This window comes from Mytilus edulis, chromosome 6 (assembly GCF_963676685.1).
Source record: "Mytilus edulis chromosome 6, xbMytEdul2.2, whole genome shotgun sequence".
NCBI classification, from domain to species: domain Eukaryota; kingdom Metazoa; phylum Mollusca; class Bivalvia; order Mytilida; family Mytilidae; genus Mytilus; species Mytilus edulis.
Window position 1 is genome coordinate 73,314,115 of NC_092349.1, and position 18,067 is coordinate 73,332,181.

The following is an 18,067-nucleotide window of genomic DNA, read 5'->3' on the forward strand; positions in this document are numbered from 1 at the left end:
GGACAATGGTGTTGTTAAAAATTACACCATTCCAGGCCTTTTTGTTTTCTACATAATCAATAATACCAATAATTAACAAGTTCCGGGTCGAATCCGATACCGATACCATTAGTATATGTCGCATGTAGTTTCCGTTACCTGTTGTCTTCTGTAAACCCTTTCTATCAGGAGAACCTGGAATTCTTCTAGCAGTTGTTTGAATTTATATTATTAAACTCTAGGACACTATTTAACAAGTCTGTTTTCTTCCACCTTTATCAGATGACCATACTAAAAATCAAGGCCAAAAATAAGGCATGGGTACTTTAATTCAGTCAGGGACCCGCGGGTGTGTTCTATAGTCTCTTATAAAAAAAAGTTGACAAAAGCAATAGCACAACAATGCCGATGACCATACTGCTTAAAAGTTATTTCTAAACAACAATCGTACGTATACATTTTAAAGAAAGTATTTGTTAAACTGTGATATTTGAAATATACAAACAAATGCACAATGTTTTAATTTCATTATTTATCTTGATATATGCATTAGAAGCTTGTTTTTTAACTGTTAACCTTTGCAGCATATTAATAAAAAAATGGAAAAAATCATGTACTTACAAAATCTAAAGCTCTTTCAAGTCAACAATTTTCGGAGTGTTCCACATAATCTTTAGCATGTAACAATTTCCCAAAATATACCCATTTTACACATCTAAGTTTTAGAATACGCCAATCCGCTCATTGTTGCCGCGTGAACTTTCAATATAGTAATATTGTCTTTTCGTAAATACAAGATTTAAAGATGTGACTGTGCAAATTAAGATAAAAAAAGAAAATATCTTTACAAAATAGGTTATCTGTGTAATCTTACTTCATTTGACAATATTGAGAATAAGTGATCTGGTTTTTTGTACATGTATTTCACAGTAGGTTTAGTCTCCGGTTGGGGTGGTTTTTATTTTCAGTCATTTTCTCTTTTTTTCGAGTGAGTATGATCAAAAATGTAAACAAACAGACTTCCTTTCTTGTAAAACGTTTAAAAAGATGTTAGAAATAAAGGCAACAGTAGTATACCGCTGTTCAAAACTCATAAATCCATGGACAAAAAACAAAATCGGGGAAACAAACTAAAAACTGATGGAAACGCATTAAATATAAGAGGAGAACAACGACACAAAATTAGAACCTTATATACATGAGCATAGAAGATAACATAGTATTTGTGATAAAAATATATTATCAACCCTCAATTATTTTATTTTATAAACGTTTAATTTAGTCTTGTGTGCTTTATTCCAAAATATAGATTACAGCCATTTTTACTCACATACCAATGCAAATGTCAACGGAAATGCTTACACTGAATCTTTATATACTAAGATTACAGACACTTTACAAAAATATCTTGTTTTTTTCATAGAAAAAGACATTTTGCATAGTAAATTCATTTTTATATGTCCGTGTTTTTTCTAGTGCGTCCGTGTTTTATCGAGTGAAAAACAAAATTCCTATTGCTTAAACTTTAATATATCACTGCATTCACGTTTAAAAAACAATGAAAAAGGTTAAAATAAAGTTCTTTGCAAAGCACGAAAAATGCATAATCAGTTTGATAATGCTATATTAATACGTTCATTTCGTTAAAAGGCATCGTTTATTTGTATTCAGAGATCTTCATGTTAGCGTACAGATATGGATTCATACAGTAAATATTTCGTGATGTAAAACAAACACTTCAATTCTCAATTTTAAACTTTGTGCGAGTTCAGACATGTTGGATTGAGACGTACGTACACATATTGTGTAACGCGGGTAAATGTGTGTTTTTTTAACAGAAAGGACATCATAAGTGTTTCATTTACTATTTATCTTGATGGTAACATGTTTAATCGTTCTAGAAATTGAAATCTAGAATAATGTTCAAATGCTCCTACGCGAAGAGGTCACACAGAAATAAAGCACCACCGTACTTCATTTTCATCATAAACACAAAGAATAAAAATTTACAATGTATATTTCATGTATTTAATAGGTGTACTCATATTATATACACATTTTTAATTTTTTTATCATTTCTAAAAGATAGTTTTAAAGCTTACAGATTGTATATTTCGTTGTTTTTTTTAAATACATTGGATAAGTCCCCGCGTTTAACATCAGCTCAGTAGTCAGTAATTTAGTGCTGGCATGATTTATAAAAAACCTTTTCAAAATTGTTTACCTCCAATGGGGACTGGGGAATAGAAATATGGTCATTTAGGTCCTCTTCCGACCGGTAGTAAAACTCTTGCTTCAAGTACGCAGCCACCTCTGATCAGAATGGGACGTGTAGATAGAATGTCACGCTCACTACACCACTACACGTTAAGAACCATTGCAACAGTACTTTGAGGGTTCCGTAAGGGGGTCTGTTGCAAGGCAACATTTCTGTCAATATCCAATATACCCTCGTTTTCAGTGACAGTCTAAATTTCCCAACCTTCATCCCGAACGTCCTCTGTTACGGGACCTACCCATTGGATTTATTGTTGATTTGTTCTCGTCATGAAAATGCATGAAATATTTTTCACTGCACGTTCAAGAAACCAACAATCAATAATTCAACATTGTCGGTTTACAAATTTAAAAATTATAAAGAGCCTAAGGTTTCAAGCAAAGTTGAACTTAGATTAATTTGGCTATTTATTAGGTGCTTTTGGTCATATGTCTGCAAATATTTCGGTTCTTACACATCCTTGGTTTTCAAATATTTGACTTTGAGCGTTACGTGTGAAGGTAATCCAGAAAAGCGCTTCGGACGAATGAAGTGTTGTTTTCATTTTTCATTAAATATTCCATTCAATTCAAATAATATTCTTTTATTTTTCAATTTATTATTTTGTTTGGGGAGGGGGGTGCTCTTTTAATATTTGGGTTAACATTTAGTTTTTAAAATTTTTTACTGTTTTTTCTTAGTTTTCTTGCTCCTATGTCACGGTCATATATATCATTCATAAAATATTCTTGACTGTAAAAACAAAGGTAGCATGAAATGAAGTGGAAAAGATTATGAGTCCCTGTACTCGGTTCTATCATAGATGTAATACCCATGGTTCTATAGACCGTTTTAAAAAGGACACAGTGATTTCTTATATATCTTAATACTGCAAGGTTATGGCAAAATGTTTTCAGAATAGTTCAGAATAGGGATTATCATTAAATTGAAATGAGTTAAATTTGATCAACAAAGTACATTTGTAATATGCTTTTGTAACTTATTAAGAATATATAACGTTGTCCTTTGCAGTTTTATATACATTTACAAACTCTAGAATAAGTAGTTTTTTAAGCCCAAGAATGTCTTTTTTCTTATCACATTTTCATTAAAAAAAAGAAACCGGAGCATTTGTTGAAAAACCCGGATATTATAAACATGTTAAATAAATGTTGCTTTCGAAAAAAAAAAACCACGAAAAATATAAAACACTGAATTGTAAGTAAACTACATGGAAATTGTGCGTCGTTCGTGCTCAAAACATATATAGCATTCAGCCAGTAAAAAAAATAATTTAGGTTGATACGCGAGCAATTTATTCGCATATCAATATTAAAATCAAATTTACATAAAAGTTCTATAGCCTGCTTTTCTCATTGACGAGATCCAGTTTTTAGTTTTCAAGGGAGGTAATGTTTTGTCACTAGATTACCCACTGAAAAAATAATAACTTGCGGCAAGACAACATGTACAAATAAGTATGCTTTAGCTTTGTAAAAAAAACATGCTCTGTTATCCAATAAAATTAGTTTTCACATGCGTATATTGACTACGGCAGAAAAATGAATTTCATTAAATTGGTATGCATTTAATGTATTTCATTAACTTAAAACACTTTCAAACACTAAAATGATACACATTTTGTTACTAATACTTTTACAATGACAACAATGTGTTACAATTCGAAATTGATATGTTTGACCTAGATACCGCAACGTTCATATTGGCTGTTCTAACTTCAAAACCCCTCCCTCTGAAAAACACGTTTCATCTATCCTGTTAAAAAGGCATGTATATAATAATTTCATTGAAACATATGATCTGACAATAAATATAAAATAAAGTATAGGTTATTATAACTGTTGTACTGAAATGACAAAACTGTTTCATATTTATGATAAAATGGATTGACCCTAGCAGGGAATCGAACCCCATTCTCCTATTTAAAAAAATAGGCGTAATTACCAATATACCACCGAAGCTTCCAATGCATTTTACAAATACAACAAGATTGTCACTCAGTTTTAATTTTAATCATCATGTAATACAGCATTTTAAATCTTCAGATGCACAATGGCGTGCACTTTCATCAACTTTACAGGGTGTAGCTACCGCAAGTATAGTCCAAATAATTATGACGTCTGGCAAGGCTATTTTAATTTTTTTTCTGGGACGCCACAAGGCTATTTTAATTTTTTTCTGGAACTCAACAATGCTATTTTATTTTTTTTCTGGGACGCCGTCTTAGGAAGGCGTCCCAGAAAAAAAATTAAGATAGCCTTGCCAGACGTCGTAATTATTTAGACAACCGCAAGTATAAATGAATCTCTGTCAAAGGGCCCCTCCTGCCAAGTTTTGAATGTCAGCACAACTTTATCAAGGAATCCTCTATCAGATATGAACATATTTACCAATGCTTCCATAACCGGCGGAACATTTACGATTAATTTAGTAACTATAGACCTACCGATTCTCCTTGTGCGTCCACCGCTATTGACAACTGACTTGAAAATGTGCGTGTCAGAAATTGACTTCAAACGAAAAGACGGTTGAATTATAACTTTTCTGTTATATTGTGACACAAATATCGTTTTAGTTAATAAATTTGTTAATTTCTGTTTCAATTTTGAATTTTAGAAAAACAACTTTGCGAAATTAAACTGGTTTGAACTAGTTGGATACAAATCGACAGGGAGGTTGATGGAAGAGCCTACACAAATACTGTACACTTATACACAGGGAACATAGAAATTACCGTAAATGACCTAATCATAATCGAAATAATTGATTATCACTCTGGCAAAAATAATCACGAATATAATGCCTACCCATGTTAAAACTACAATAAAGTATAGCTGGCATCAATTATTTCTTAAATAAAGTACAATTCTTAAATAGGTACTGGAGTTTGAATTACGATTTTTACCCATGTCTGTGTTGTTGGGGTAAAAAGCATGATACAAAGAGAAACTATCAACAATAACAAAAGAAAAAAAAGGGAAACAAAATCAGCAGCAGTAAAAGATCAATCAACTGAAATTCTAGTCATGAATATATTCTAGCGTAATACATTGGAGCTTGGCTTTCTAATTTCCATAAAAACATACTGCATTCTATTTCAAAAATGAAATGCCGACTAGCGGTATTTTTAAAAAACATTGTACTTATTCAAGACGAGAAAAAAAATGAATAAATAATAATACAATGTATAATAGTGCACAAATATAACATTCATTTCCTTTTCCTGTTCTGGTAATTCAAGATATATTTGGTTGAAATGCACTAGAAATTACCAATTGAGGGGAACTAACTCCGTAATTTGCTATCATTCTAACCAAAAGTTATCTGGAGATTACTCGAATTACCAGACACACAGAAACGAAAAAGCTACCATTCCTACCTCAAGATGAACGCTACTTCAAATTGGATGATTAAGTTGGTTTGGTTTTTTTTCGGTCAAATTTGAAATTCTTCTAAATTGCCTGACGTTTACAAAGACTTAAATATATACTAGAACACACCCGTCAACAGCATTGTCCTATATTAGTCATAAATAAAGTTGAATTCTTTGATTCGCTGTTTTACGTCATGCCCGCTAACAAATTGAAAACTGTACCTATACGCCTTATTTTAGTCCAGATTTTTAGAATTCGTATTGTTATCTTAGAAAGTGTAACTGATTAAAATACTACAATAGGTAACAATTTGACAATTAAGTAATGTCAACCATGTGATTATGACTCAGGATTATGACCCGTGTAATACTATATAACATATTAATCCTGAATACACCGTTTGGTGGTGCGCCTGTCAGATGCGGAACGTACAGATAAGGTAATCGGTAACAGGTGAATATACTATTGGTATCGGTATCAGACTCGACCCTGAACTTCTTAATTATTGGCAATATTAATTACGTGGAAAACAAAAGGGCCTGGAGTGGTGTAATTTTTAATCTACACCTTTGTACTATATTAGTTATATATAAAGTTGAATTTTTTTATTCGTCGTTTTTATGTGATGACGGCTGACAAATTGGACCTCGTAATTTTAGTATTATAGATAGCACAGTTCACACAGATTATAAAGATGAATAAAACAAATTTTCATTTTTGGAAAACTGCATGGAATTTTTCAATTTCAAACAATATTCTCAAGCTTAAACTTATTAAAAATTTTCGTTTTGCCTTATTCTACTTGTGTAACTTCCAAAAATTATTTTTCGAATAAAAAGAAGCAATACACTATTCAAATTCAACATGCGTCGGTGTAAGTTATCACATCGGTGAAATATAATTGTATTTAGTACAATTAAAACATGTGTTACGTAGCCAAAACAAGGAGATGCGATATTCGGAAATAATGATAATTTCAGATATATGAGAAGGTATATTAGACATGTAATTACAATGTTTAAATTAATATTTACGGATGGACAATAGTATCATTTTAATATAGATAGCCTAGCTATAACCAATTAGAAGATACAATCAACAACTCATGTTACTTCATTTAATTTAATACTGATGATTATGTATAACATATCAAAAAAATATACATACAAGTTTTTTTTTTTTTTTTTATTTTGATACAATCATCAATCTTTAAGTGTAATTATTGTCAATTTGTTAATATATCTTGTGCGTAAACAACACAACCTGTTTCGCCAATTCTTTTAAAACCTTTTTTTTCAAATTGGAAGGATAATATTAAATTGACTTCGATTGACAAATACGTACCCGAATTCGTCAATTTATCTGATCAATGTACGTGTCCACACGTGGGTTTATGATGCACGACTGCGAGTTTTCATTTTCTTGCTTGTGACAGTCCTACAGACAGTAGTTGGTAAGTTGAAATTTTAAAGATGTTAGGTAAATATTATCTGTATGTAGATATCCGAAAGGTTTGTTAGTTTTACTTCCTTTTTAAAATTAAATACTTTTGAAAATTTGTTCCTTTGCACTCAATGATCATATAATTATAAAATCAAAATTATTCTTAAAATAAAGGTCAAATTAGAATAGAGGATGTATAAAATTTAAACATCGGTTATGTACTATTGCATAGATCGATATTTGCTGAGTTCTAATTATTATTTATTTTTATTCTTTACTTTGATTGTTTTATAGTTTTATTTTTGTTGGAAAAAGGGGTAAGTGTTGGGGTCGTTGTTCCAAGTAAAAAAATATTGGTTTACAGACTAGCAGAATATGTTTCATACATATCAAGTTTTAAAAAAATAATACATAATTTACGCAGGGTTTTTAGAGAAATATGATAAACATTAAAGTCCAACTCTCAGCTTACAGAGGATATAATGTTATGTGCAAAACAAAGTGTATCATGTTGCTATTACAAACAAAACTGTAACTTTCTATTCATATTTTTCTTTTCCTACTGACTGTATATTTTTGTCAAAATATATTAAAATTGTTCACAATTATCATTTTATTTTCGGAAATCAATTTTCTTTTATCTTTTACACATCAACACACACACTTCTTAAAACTTTTTAAGGGGTTACATGGAATAATATATGTGTTGTTAATCAATGTGTCGGATTTTTTTCAAAACAAAATGGCATATAGACAAAACAAACAATCATATATGATTCCATACAAAAAATATACCGAACATTTTATCCCATTTACGGATTAGTATTAAAAGTAGTGCATTTCAGTGAAGAAAACAAATAACAATAACTTCTACTTTTTTCCGCCCTACAGACTTGACGAAGTCTAATGGCAATTGGTCACGAAGTAGACATGGTAACCATTTGTCATTAGATTCACTGGCAATTCGCCATTAGACATGGTGACCATTTGCCATCAGATTCACGGGCCATTTGCCATTGGACATAGTGACCATTTGCCATTAGACATAGTGACCATTCACCATTAGATCCACTGACCATTTGCCATTAGGTTCACTGACCATTTGCCACAAGACTTGGTGACCAATTGCCATTAGACATAGTGACCATTTGCCATTAAGTCCACTGACCATTTGCCATTAGATTCACTGACAATTTGCCATCCGACATAGTGATCATTTGCCATTAGATTTACTGACCAATTGCCATTAGACATGGTGACTATTTGCCATTAGATTCACTGACCATTAAACATAGTGACCATTTGCCATTAGATTCACTGGTTATTCGCCATTAGACATGGTGACCATTTGCCATTAGACATAGTGACCATTCGCCATTAAATTCACTGGCCAAAAAAGCAAAAGTGTCGGACAAAAAGCAAAATAATCGGACAAAAAGCAAAACGGACAAAAAGCAGTGGACAAAAAGCAAAAGTGTCGGACAAAAAGCAAAATAATCGGACAAAAAGCAAAACGGACAAAAAGCAACGGACAAAAAGCAAAAGTTTCGGACAAGAAGCAAAATAATCGGACAAAAAAGCAAAAACGGACAAAAAGCGAATTGCGGACAAAAAGCACCGTATCAATTGATTGATCGTTGTTTTATACTTAACGTCCAATCGTGAATAGTTCATACATGTTCAGGAAAAAAAACCAAGTTAAAAACAGAACGTATTTGGTAGAATCTTCAAGGGAGGGATCGGGATCGATCGGGATGAAGAAAGAGTTACTGTAGCTGCTGGAAATGAGAGTATGTTGGAAAGACAGAATTTTGCTTTGAAACAGACAACCTATGGACCCCTCATAGAGTTGTTGCAATTGTTCTTTAAGTGGATCATCAGTAGATATATCTTTTGATACTTATCTAAGTACAGAAAGCGTGACACGCTTTCTACACTATGTTTGGAATTTAACTTCCCTAATTCGACCGCACAGGGCTGAGCATATGCCTCTTCAAAGCAAAGTCCTTGTAAAACATAGAGTAAATGTCAATGTTTGAGCGGCGTGGTATCCGTATTTTTGTTTGATCATGATGTAACAATACGCATAAAATTGAGAAAGGAAATGGGGAATGTGTCAAAGCGACAACAACCCGACCATAGAGCAGACAACAGCAGAAGGCCACCAATGGGTCTTTAATGTAGCGAGAAACTCCCGTACCCGTAGGTGTCCTTCATCTGGCCCCTTAAAAAATATGTATACTAGTACAGTGATAATAGACGTCATACTAAACTCCGAATTATACACAAGAAACTAAAATTAAAAATCATACAAGACTAACAAAGACCTGAGGCTCCTGACTTGGAAATTCAGTTCAAGAGAAGTCCGAGTCCGATGTCAGAAGATGAAACAAAAGAAAATAAATAAAATGACAATAATACATAAATAACAACAGACTACTAGCAGTTTACTGACATGCCAGCTCCAGACCTCAATTAAACTTATTGAAGGCATATACATCCATATAAAACCGGATAAAGAGAATGTTGTCTTGCAATCACAAATGTTGCCAAGAATAAAACGAAAACAAACGAAAAAAACAGTTAGAAAATAAAATAAACGTAGACGTGAAAAATCAATGGTTCCCATATTTCATCGACATTTACAAACTAGTATAGATTCAAGGTTTGCTGTTTTGGCCTCGAGACCCGTAGGTTTGAGGGCCAATACAGTTGACCGAGAATCTATACAAGTGCCAATACAGAAACAGCCAGTTCATAACACTTTTATTAAATAATCTTACTTTTTCGATACAGACTTGTTCTGAATGCTGTATAACATACATCAAATGTGAATATAGGGCCAATATTTCCAATACGGACTGGCAATGATGTGAAAACAGGGCCAATATTTTCAATACGGAATGATGTGAATATAGGGCCAATATTTCCAATATACGGACTGGCAATAAATTACATGCACAATACTAGTATAAGTTATGTTTACATGTAATTCAGGATTCATTGCCAGTCCGTATTGGAAATATTTGACCGGGCCGAAAAGCAATATGGTTGTTTAAATCGTATTATTTAATAATAAAACATATGAACACTGTGACTTTCTTTCTTATACAGAGAGTTGTTTTGTAAATAAAGGTGAAAAATAACTACATATATATCAGAAGTAGCCTCGAAAAAAAAATTGCCTATGACATTAATGTACTGACCTCATAATTAACGATATTATAATTATTTGTATATAAATGTTGTGGTTATTTCGATGTAAGCTGACCATTTATTTACTATAACATGTAGTGACGATTGGCTATTCCATTCATGTTTTCCTTTCCAATTTTCCGTGTATTCTTTAAATACAATCATGTCCAAGTAGTAAGCGACAAAGGTGCGTTCGGAATCAGGAGCTACGTACCATGTAAGCATTTTTTACTGCTTTATTAAAAGGTTGATCATCACTAAATATTTCTTCAGATAAAATTTTCTTATACTTAACAAATACAGATTTTACCATGTATTTTTCTATAAATTTATAAAAATAAGTATGATATATATTTTTTATTTCAAAGATTAAATCTTAACGACCCTACATCAACTCTTATTCTTGCTATAAGTAAAACATTTGAGTTTCATTAAAATTCCACTATAAAAGTTTTATTATTTTAAAAGAGTTATCTCCACTTATATGGGTCCGTTGAATTGAAAAAAATGTTGGAATTTGCAAGAAAAATCCTTTTCTCTAGATCAAAATAAACAAAATGTGTCTCTAAACTTGCAGACTTGAGTAAAGAACTGGACAGATTATGTACTGATAGTGTACAACCAAACACACTGTATAGTTAATCCATATTAATAAAAAGCAGAATTCATTGATTGTTATTTTCAAGATAATTTGCATATATTCTAAACCAAACCATGTAAGTTTGAAGATACACGGAATATGTGTGAACTAAACTGAATATAAAAAAGATGCGTCTTAAAATGTGTGATGCAACGAAACATGCCATTGTCATTGGATCGTTATGAAAATGCATGAAATATAATTTGCCACTGGACGTTGAGCAAACGCCAATCAATCAATTTATCATAGTCTTCGGAATTTGTTTTTTTTTATCATTAACAAAGGGAATGTATCTGATTAGTGTTAAGCTTGAAAATTCAAGGATGTTGCGTTCAATTCCTAACGTACCGACTATTTCACCGACGACATTCCATTATTAACTGTTTAGTCTTTATAAAGTTCATTATGACAAGGAAGATGAATTTGTTTTTAAAATCCATTTATTTTTAAAGTTTTTTTTAATTTAAAATATGTAAAATTGCATAATTCGCTTTCATTTTACGCAGCTGTTTGTTTTCTAGGGCTAAACAAGTGATTATATAATGAATTGCGCATTAAAACTAACATTATATAAGACACTCGCTTTAAGTTTTCTTTGTTTTAATATATACCATGCCTTTCATTCAAAGGATACAAATGTTGCTGGAATCTTCATGTGTTGTTTATTTATTGCTGATAGTCATCCAAAGTACCAGCGGGTTCGGTAAGTTAAAAAATGATGTAAAATGTATAAAAGAGAAGATGTGGTATGATTGCCAATGAGACGACGATCACAATAGATCAAATGGCACAGAAATTACCAATTATATAGGTCACTGTATGGCCTTGGACAATGAGCAAAGCACACACTGCTTAGTCCGCTATAAAAGGTCCCGAAATCACAAATGTATTTAACATTTCAAACCAGAAAACTAACGGCCTATTTAATGTACAAAAAATGAACAAAAAACAAATATGTAACACAGCAACAAATGACAATCACTGATTTACAGGCTCATGACTTGGGACAGGCAAGGCTACATAAAGAATGCGGGGCGGGGAGGGGGGGGGGGGGGGTTAAACGGGATTCCAACCATCCCCTCTTCCTAACCTGGAACTGGTGTAATGTGTCTATTAAAGAGGTACTTTTAACCTTTATTTTTTTATTGATAAAACAGTTTCTTTACTTTGGACTTTTTATAGCTTATCCTGGGACCAATGTCATTTTATGAAACAAGTTTAAGGAACCCATAACCTATATACATGAATAATGGTGTACACATATTGAGATTCCCGTGGTTGGATTTAGACATCAATTTGTTAGGCCAAATAAAATAGTATGTGTGGTTCCAGTTGCATATAAATTAGGGTATGTAGGTAGGGATTGTTTTTAACTTTAATTTATGTTTATTTTTTAATTGAGTCTATTGGTGAAACTTTCTGACTTTAACAGTACTAAATGAAAAATGCCAAAAAAATGTTTGTTAGAATTAAGGGTAGGCTATTATTAAGACTAACAAGTAGGGTATGTAGGGTAACTGGAACCACACATATTTTTTTATTTGGCCTTATATGGTCACTATACTATGCAATTCATTCTTAATTGAAATAAGTAAAGTTATCATTGTAATAATTTATATAAAACTTTCATTACAGTACAATCGTCATGGGGATATCATCACGGAGTTGGTAAGTTTTGAAATTGTTTGTTCTACCATATTATCTTGATACTGCTTATTCGATTTCTTATTTTTCTTTTGCTATGCATTTATATGAAAAATAAGAAGATATTTTTAAAAAAGCTTCATAACTTTCAGGGCACTGTACTAGGACAATTCTTTTTCTTATTTATTTCATCTCGTTATTTGATAGTCTCCATTATAACAGTTGAAGGCACAAATGATAAAAAAAAAATATGGGTAACTCTCTGTAACAAATTATGAGAGTTATCAAGATTTTTTTTCTATCGTTATTGCCTTCAACTGTTTGAACGGAGACAGTCAGACTACAGTTTTAATGCCCGACATTTAAAAAGTGTTTATCCTAAAAAAAAGATGTTGCCTATTACATGTACATACTGTAAGATAAGATCAGTTTTATTTTCCAAATTAGGTCCCCATGGGGGGCATATACACATAACATATATAATTGATACAACATTCAGTATTTTACATGTCATTCATATAATAAACTTTAACTATTGAAATAAAGTCATACAGGCTATTATATGTTAAATAAAAAAGTAATTAAGAGTTGCGACTCCAGAGATCTGACAAACTTTTCTTCTTTTTTTTCTCGCTTGATTTTAAAATATTTCGCTGGAAATGTATAAATATAAATGATTATTTAGCTGCAACAGGCACCAATGGACGATGTTCTAGGAGTGGGAAATTTAAAACTCTTACAACCCTCTTCGTATCTGATGCAGAAAGACAAATATAAATGTAAAAAAGTTCATGTGTATTCAGTCTTGGTATTCATGTATATTGTTTTATTCTTCTTCAGGGCCAAAGAGATGGGGAGAATTGTTTTCAACATGCAAAGGCAGACGCCAGTCTCCAATAGACATACGAACCCAGGATGTTGTATATGATAGAAATTTGAAGGAATTTAATTTAAGTGACCTAGATAAAGTAGACGAATACAGGGCGAAATTCGAAAATAACGGCCATTCTGGTAAATACAAAAAGATTGCAGTGTATCAAACTCCGAAACATGCACTTTTAGTTGTTTACGAGCTATACATATAGTTTCTAAAATTATTGAAATCTTTTTTTTTGTCTCGTGATCCTTGAAGAAAATATGCAGGTCCTCACTATCATTTCTTTTGCAATTTACCAAAATTGTTTTGGTCTTTCCAAAGATGTGGTGGTCAAATCCTTAGGACCACCACTTATCGAGAACTCTGAGTTTGCCGCACCCAATTTTCTTTTATCATATTTAGATTACAATAGTGATATGTTGTTTTTCTACCTATACATGAAAAAAGATGTGATATATTGCTAGTAAGACAACTCTACGACATAACTTTGAAGTTAACAACTAAAAGTCACTGTGCGGCCTTCAACGATGAGCAAACCACAAACAGCATAGTCAGCTTTAATGATCCCCAGATGACAAATGTAAAACAATTCAAACGAGAAAATTAACGGCCTGATAATAGGCTGGTGAATGTTCGAAACAATGAACGAAAACCGTGAAATAAGATATATACAACAACAAACGATAACCATGGTGAATGTGGCGTTGTTAAATTATTTTGCTAATGCTAAACCAATCCCTAACATGAGACAATCGTGTGACAATACAACATAAGAACAAACAATAATAATCAGTTGTGAAAAGGAGTTGACCCTAAAGTCATATCAGTTCGTTACAAAGCAGAAAAAACAACTATCGAAAACACAGACCAGACGCGATAAAATTGAGAATGGAAATGGGGAATGTGTCAAAGAGACAACAACCCGACCATAGAGCAAACAACAGCCGAAGGCACCACTGGGTTTTCAATGCAGCGAGAAACTCCAGCACGCGGAGGCGTCCTTCGTATATGCATACGGGATTTGAATTCTTGTGCAGTATGTGTCTTGCCTTGTGTTAAGTAAAACGAACAAAGGACATGTGTGTCTAAACTGACTACGGTTTAGTTGAGAAATCTCCAACGCCCTTCACATGAATTAATTCTGTCGAATATTGTCCAAAAAAGTTGCGTTTGATTTGATTTTTTTTTAATCCCGGCCCTTGACAACCATATCTAGGTTTTGTTACAGGGACTGGCACACACATCACTTTTTTCATAGTCGTTTATTTTTTTTCATCAAGAAAACTTTTAATATTTTTGGAAAGAGAGGACCTATTAAGTAAGAATACAGCAATTTTAGGCTACCAAAGTGACATTCACACACATAAATAAAGGCAACAGTAGTATATTGCTGTTCGAAAGTCATAAATCGATTTAGAGAAAACAAATCCGGGTTACAAACTAAAACTGGGGGAAACACAATAAGTCGTTGAATAAACTGACAACGATACATGGCTTTAATTTACGTTGTAAAACTATATACATTACTGAGAACGGAACACCACCAAAAAACTCGGTGTAATCTCAGTGCTCAATTGCTTAGTTGTTGATTAAAAATTTCAGCATTCTGTTTTAAGCTTTTCTTTTTAATTTTTAGGGGGATTATGGGGATGGGAATGGTTACATTTGCGTACATTTAATAACAGCGTTATAATATATTTCTATATCTTGCAGTTGAAGTCCATCTATCAGACAAAAGGCTAAGGGTTACTGGAGGCAGCCTTCCAGGGCCATATACCGTAGCTCAATTCCATTTTCATTGGGGATCAGTAAACAATCGCGGATCAGAACATGCAATAAATGGCAGACATTTTCCAATTGAGGTATATCATTTGCATTAAGGTTTTTATATTTTAAAAAATGAACAATGTACTACAATCTAGTCTACATCTTAAGCCTCCCCTTTTTATATCTGTGTAGGTCAAATTGTTGTGTTACATCTCGTATTTATAGATTGTTTTTTTCTAAAAATGATATAACAGATAAAATTGAGAATGGAAATGGGGAATGTGTCAAAGAGACAACAACCCGACCATAGAACAGACAATAGCAGAAGGTCACCAACTGGCAACAGGTCTTCAATGCAGCGAGAAATTCCCGCACCCGGTGGCGTCCTTCAGCTGGCCCCCAAACATATATATATATACTAGCTCAGTGATAATGAACGCCATACTAAACTCCAAATTGTTCACAAGAAACTAAAATTAAAATTAATACAAGACTAACAAAGGCTAGAGGCTCCTGACTTGGGACAGGCGCAAAATGCGGCGGGGTTAAACATGTTTATGAGATCTCAACCCTCCCCTATACCTCTAGATAGTTAATGTAGAAAAGTAAACGCATAACAATACGCACATTAAAATTCAGTTCAAGAGAAGTCCGAGTCTGATGTCAGAAGATGTTGCCAAAGAAAATTAACAAAATGACAATATTACATAAATAATAACAGACTATACTAGCAGTTAACTGACATGCCAGCTCAAGACTTTAATTAAACTGATTGAAATATTATGTCGTCATCATATGAATATCAGGCACAATCCTTCCCGTTAGGGGTTTAGTATCATACCATCATAACATATATATGAGAAGAACATAACGTGTGTTATATAGAATATAGAATAGAATATTTAATATTTATATTTCCCAAATCAACCCACAAAGGGCATACAATCAGGTACAATTGATTGACATAATTGATAGTTACAACAATGAACTTCACAGTGTCAGTGTACATGTAAATGTATATATATAGTATATTAGCATTGGTCAGAATTAGAGCCACCAACAATATATATTATGAATGCACAATTAAATAATAAAATTACATTATATGTTTTCGTTCTCAAATTATCTACTTGACTATATATATATACTCTTACGACTTGTGACTTAGATGAGAGAGTTGTCTTATTGGCACTCATACCACATCTTCTTATATCATATATATCAAAATTCAGACCTGATCTCGTTAATTCAAAATACTCTCCAATATTACAGCCCAGTTTTTCCATAAGAAATACAATTTCTAGTGTCAAGAGCCATTAAAATTTGGAGATTTAGTTTATTTTTATAAATAAAACAAGAAATTTATCAGTGAAAAAAGTTCTCTATTCATATTATAAAGTGGACATAAAATACAGCTCATCCTCAACTTTATCAAATGAGCAATTTAAACAGAGACGCTCGTACATAAACGACGATGTTGCTTAAAGTTGAAGCAAAATAAAACTTGAAAAATAGCAAAATCCTTGTATAAAATGTAAAGGGAATCGGATAATAATTATTATTTTGTCTATTTTCTTAAAAATCATCGCTATCAATTTGTATAGTGTGCAAAATGCAAATACTAATCTAGACTAAGTAGTTTTTCTTGTTGGTCGTAGAGGCGCAGGGCATTCTAGAGAAAATTTTAAACAACATTTGAACGTTTTGTAGCCTATTTTAGAGCATGATTAATCCGTTCACTTGTATTTACGATGGCCAGTTTTAACGAAAACTTACCTGTTTGGAAAATACATGTTCTCACCATACTAAAACCGTGATAACTTATCACAAAGTACAGAAACAGGCCGTACAGTGACCTATAGTTGTTAATTTCTGTGTCATTTTAATCTCTTGTGGAGAATTTTCTCATTGGCAATCATACCACATCTTCTTTTTTATAATTAATCAAAACTGAAACACTCCACATCATTTTCGGAGACAACAAGTGAAAAAGAAAGAATAATCAGTTTCAGACATATTCAATTCTAAGAGATCAAAAAGTCTTTTTTTTTATTTTTCAATCTGAAGTTGGTACAAACGCTTTTGTTGATACGGTGAAGTTGGTTATTAAAAGTCAAATTTCGCCAGAAATCCTCACAGACAAGCCTTATAATCCCAGAGGACAAACTTCAATTCTAAAAGCGTAAATTTATGACTTAAATGAAAGGTTGTCAAATTGACTATCATACCACATCTTATATCTAAGTGTAGGGTACTACAAGCACCAACTCAAACTACCGGTTAACCGGTTAATCGATCGAACGATTATCCGAGTAACCGAATAGGCAAAAGTGTACGGTTTGACAACACTAGTGATAAGTAATTATACCCAACGCAACGAAGTTCCGGAGGGTATAATGTGTTTAACCCGTCCGTCCGTCAGTCCTGTTTCTTGTCATCGCAACTCCTGACCTCTCAAACCACACAACAGAATTTCACGAAACCTTTTTAGATAATAAGGACATAATATGTAGATGTACATATCGACAGGAAATTACGATTCAATATTTTTTCTAGGAGTTACGCTCCTTTGAACTTATTTGCTTTAATGTACCACTGCAACAGTTTGTCATCGCAACTCCTCTGAAACCACACAAAAGTATTTCACGAAACCTTTTTAGATAATAAGGACATAATATGTAGATGTGCATATCGACAGGAAATTACGATTCATTTTTTTTTCTAGGAGTTGCGCCCCTTTGAACTTATTTGCTTTAATGTACTACTGCAACAGTTTGTCATCGCAACTCCTCTGAAACCACACAACAGTATTTCACGAAACCTTTTTAGATAATAAGGACATAATATGTAGATGTGCATATCGACAGGAA

General features: G+C 32.5%; 1 protein-coding gene across 4 annotated transcripts in view; it reads left to right on the plus strand.

Moving 5' to 3' along the window:
* Positions 1-18,067, plus strand: part of LOC139528375 (carbonic anhydrase 1-like) — a 115,745-nt gene that overhangs the window by 90,597 nt on the left and 7,081 nt on the right. For 2 of the 4 annotated variants that reach the window (XM_071324336.1, XM_071324334.1), the window contains exons 2-5: positions 11,539-11,612; positions 12,545-12,577; positions 13,394-13,564; positions 15,144-15,292. In XM_071324336.1, coding sequence (XP_071180437.1) covers positions 11,546-11,612; positions 12,545-12,577; positions 13,394-13,564; positions 15,144-15,292 — 420 coding nt within the window. In that variant the 5' untranslated portion in view covers positions 11,539-11,545. Of the gene's footprint in view, positions 1-6,940; positions 7,143-11,538; positions 11,613-12,544; positions 12,578-13,393; positions 13,565-15,143; positions 15,293-18,067 lie in introns of those variants that run through there. The other 2 variants (XM_071324335.1, XM_071324337.1) reach the window with 2 other exon arrangements.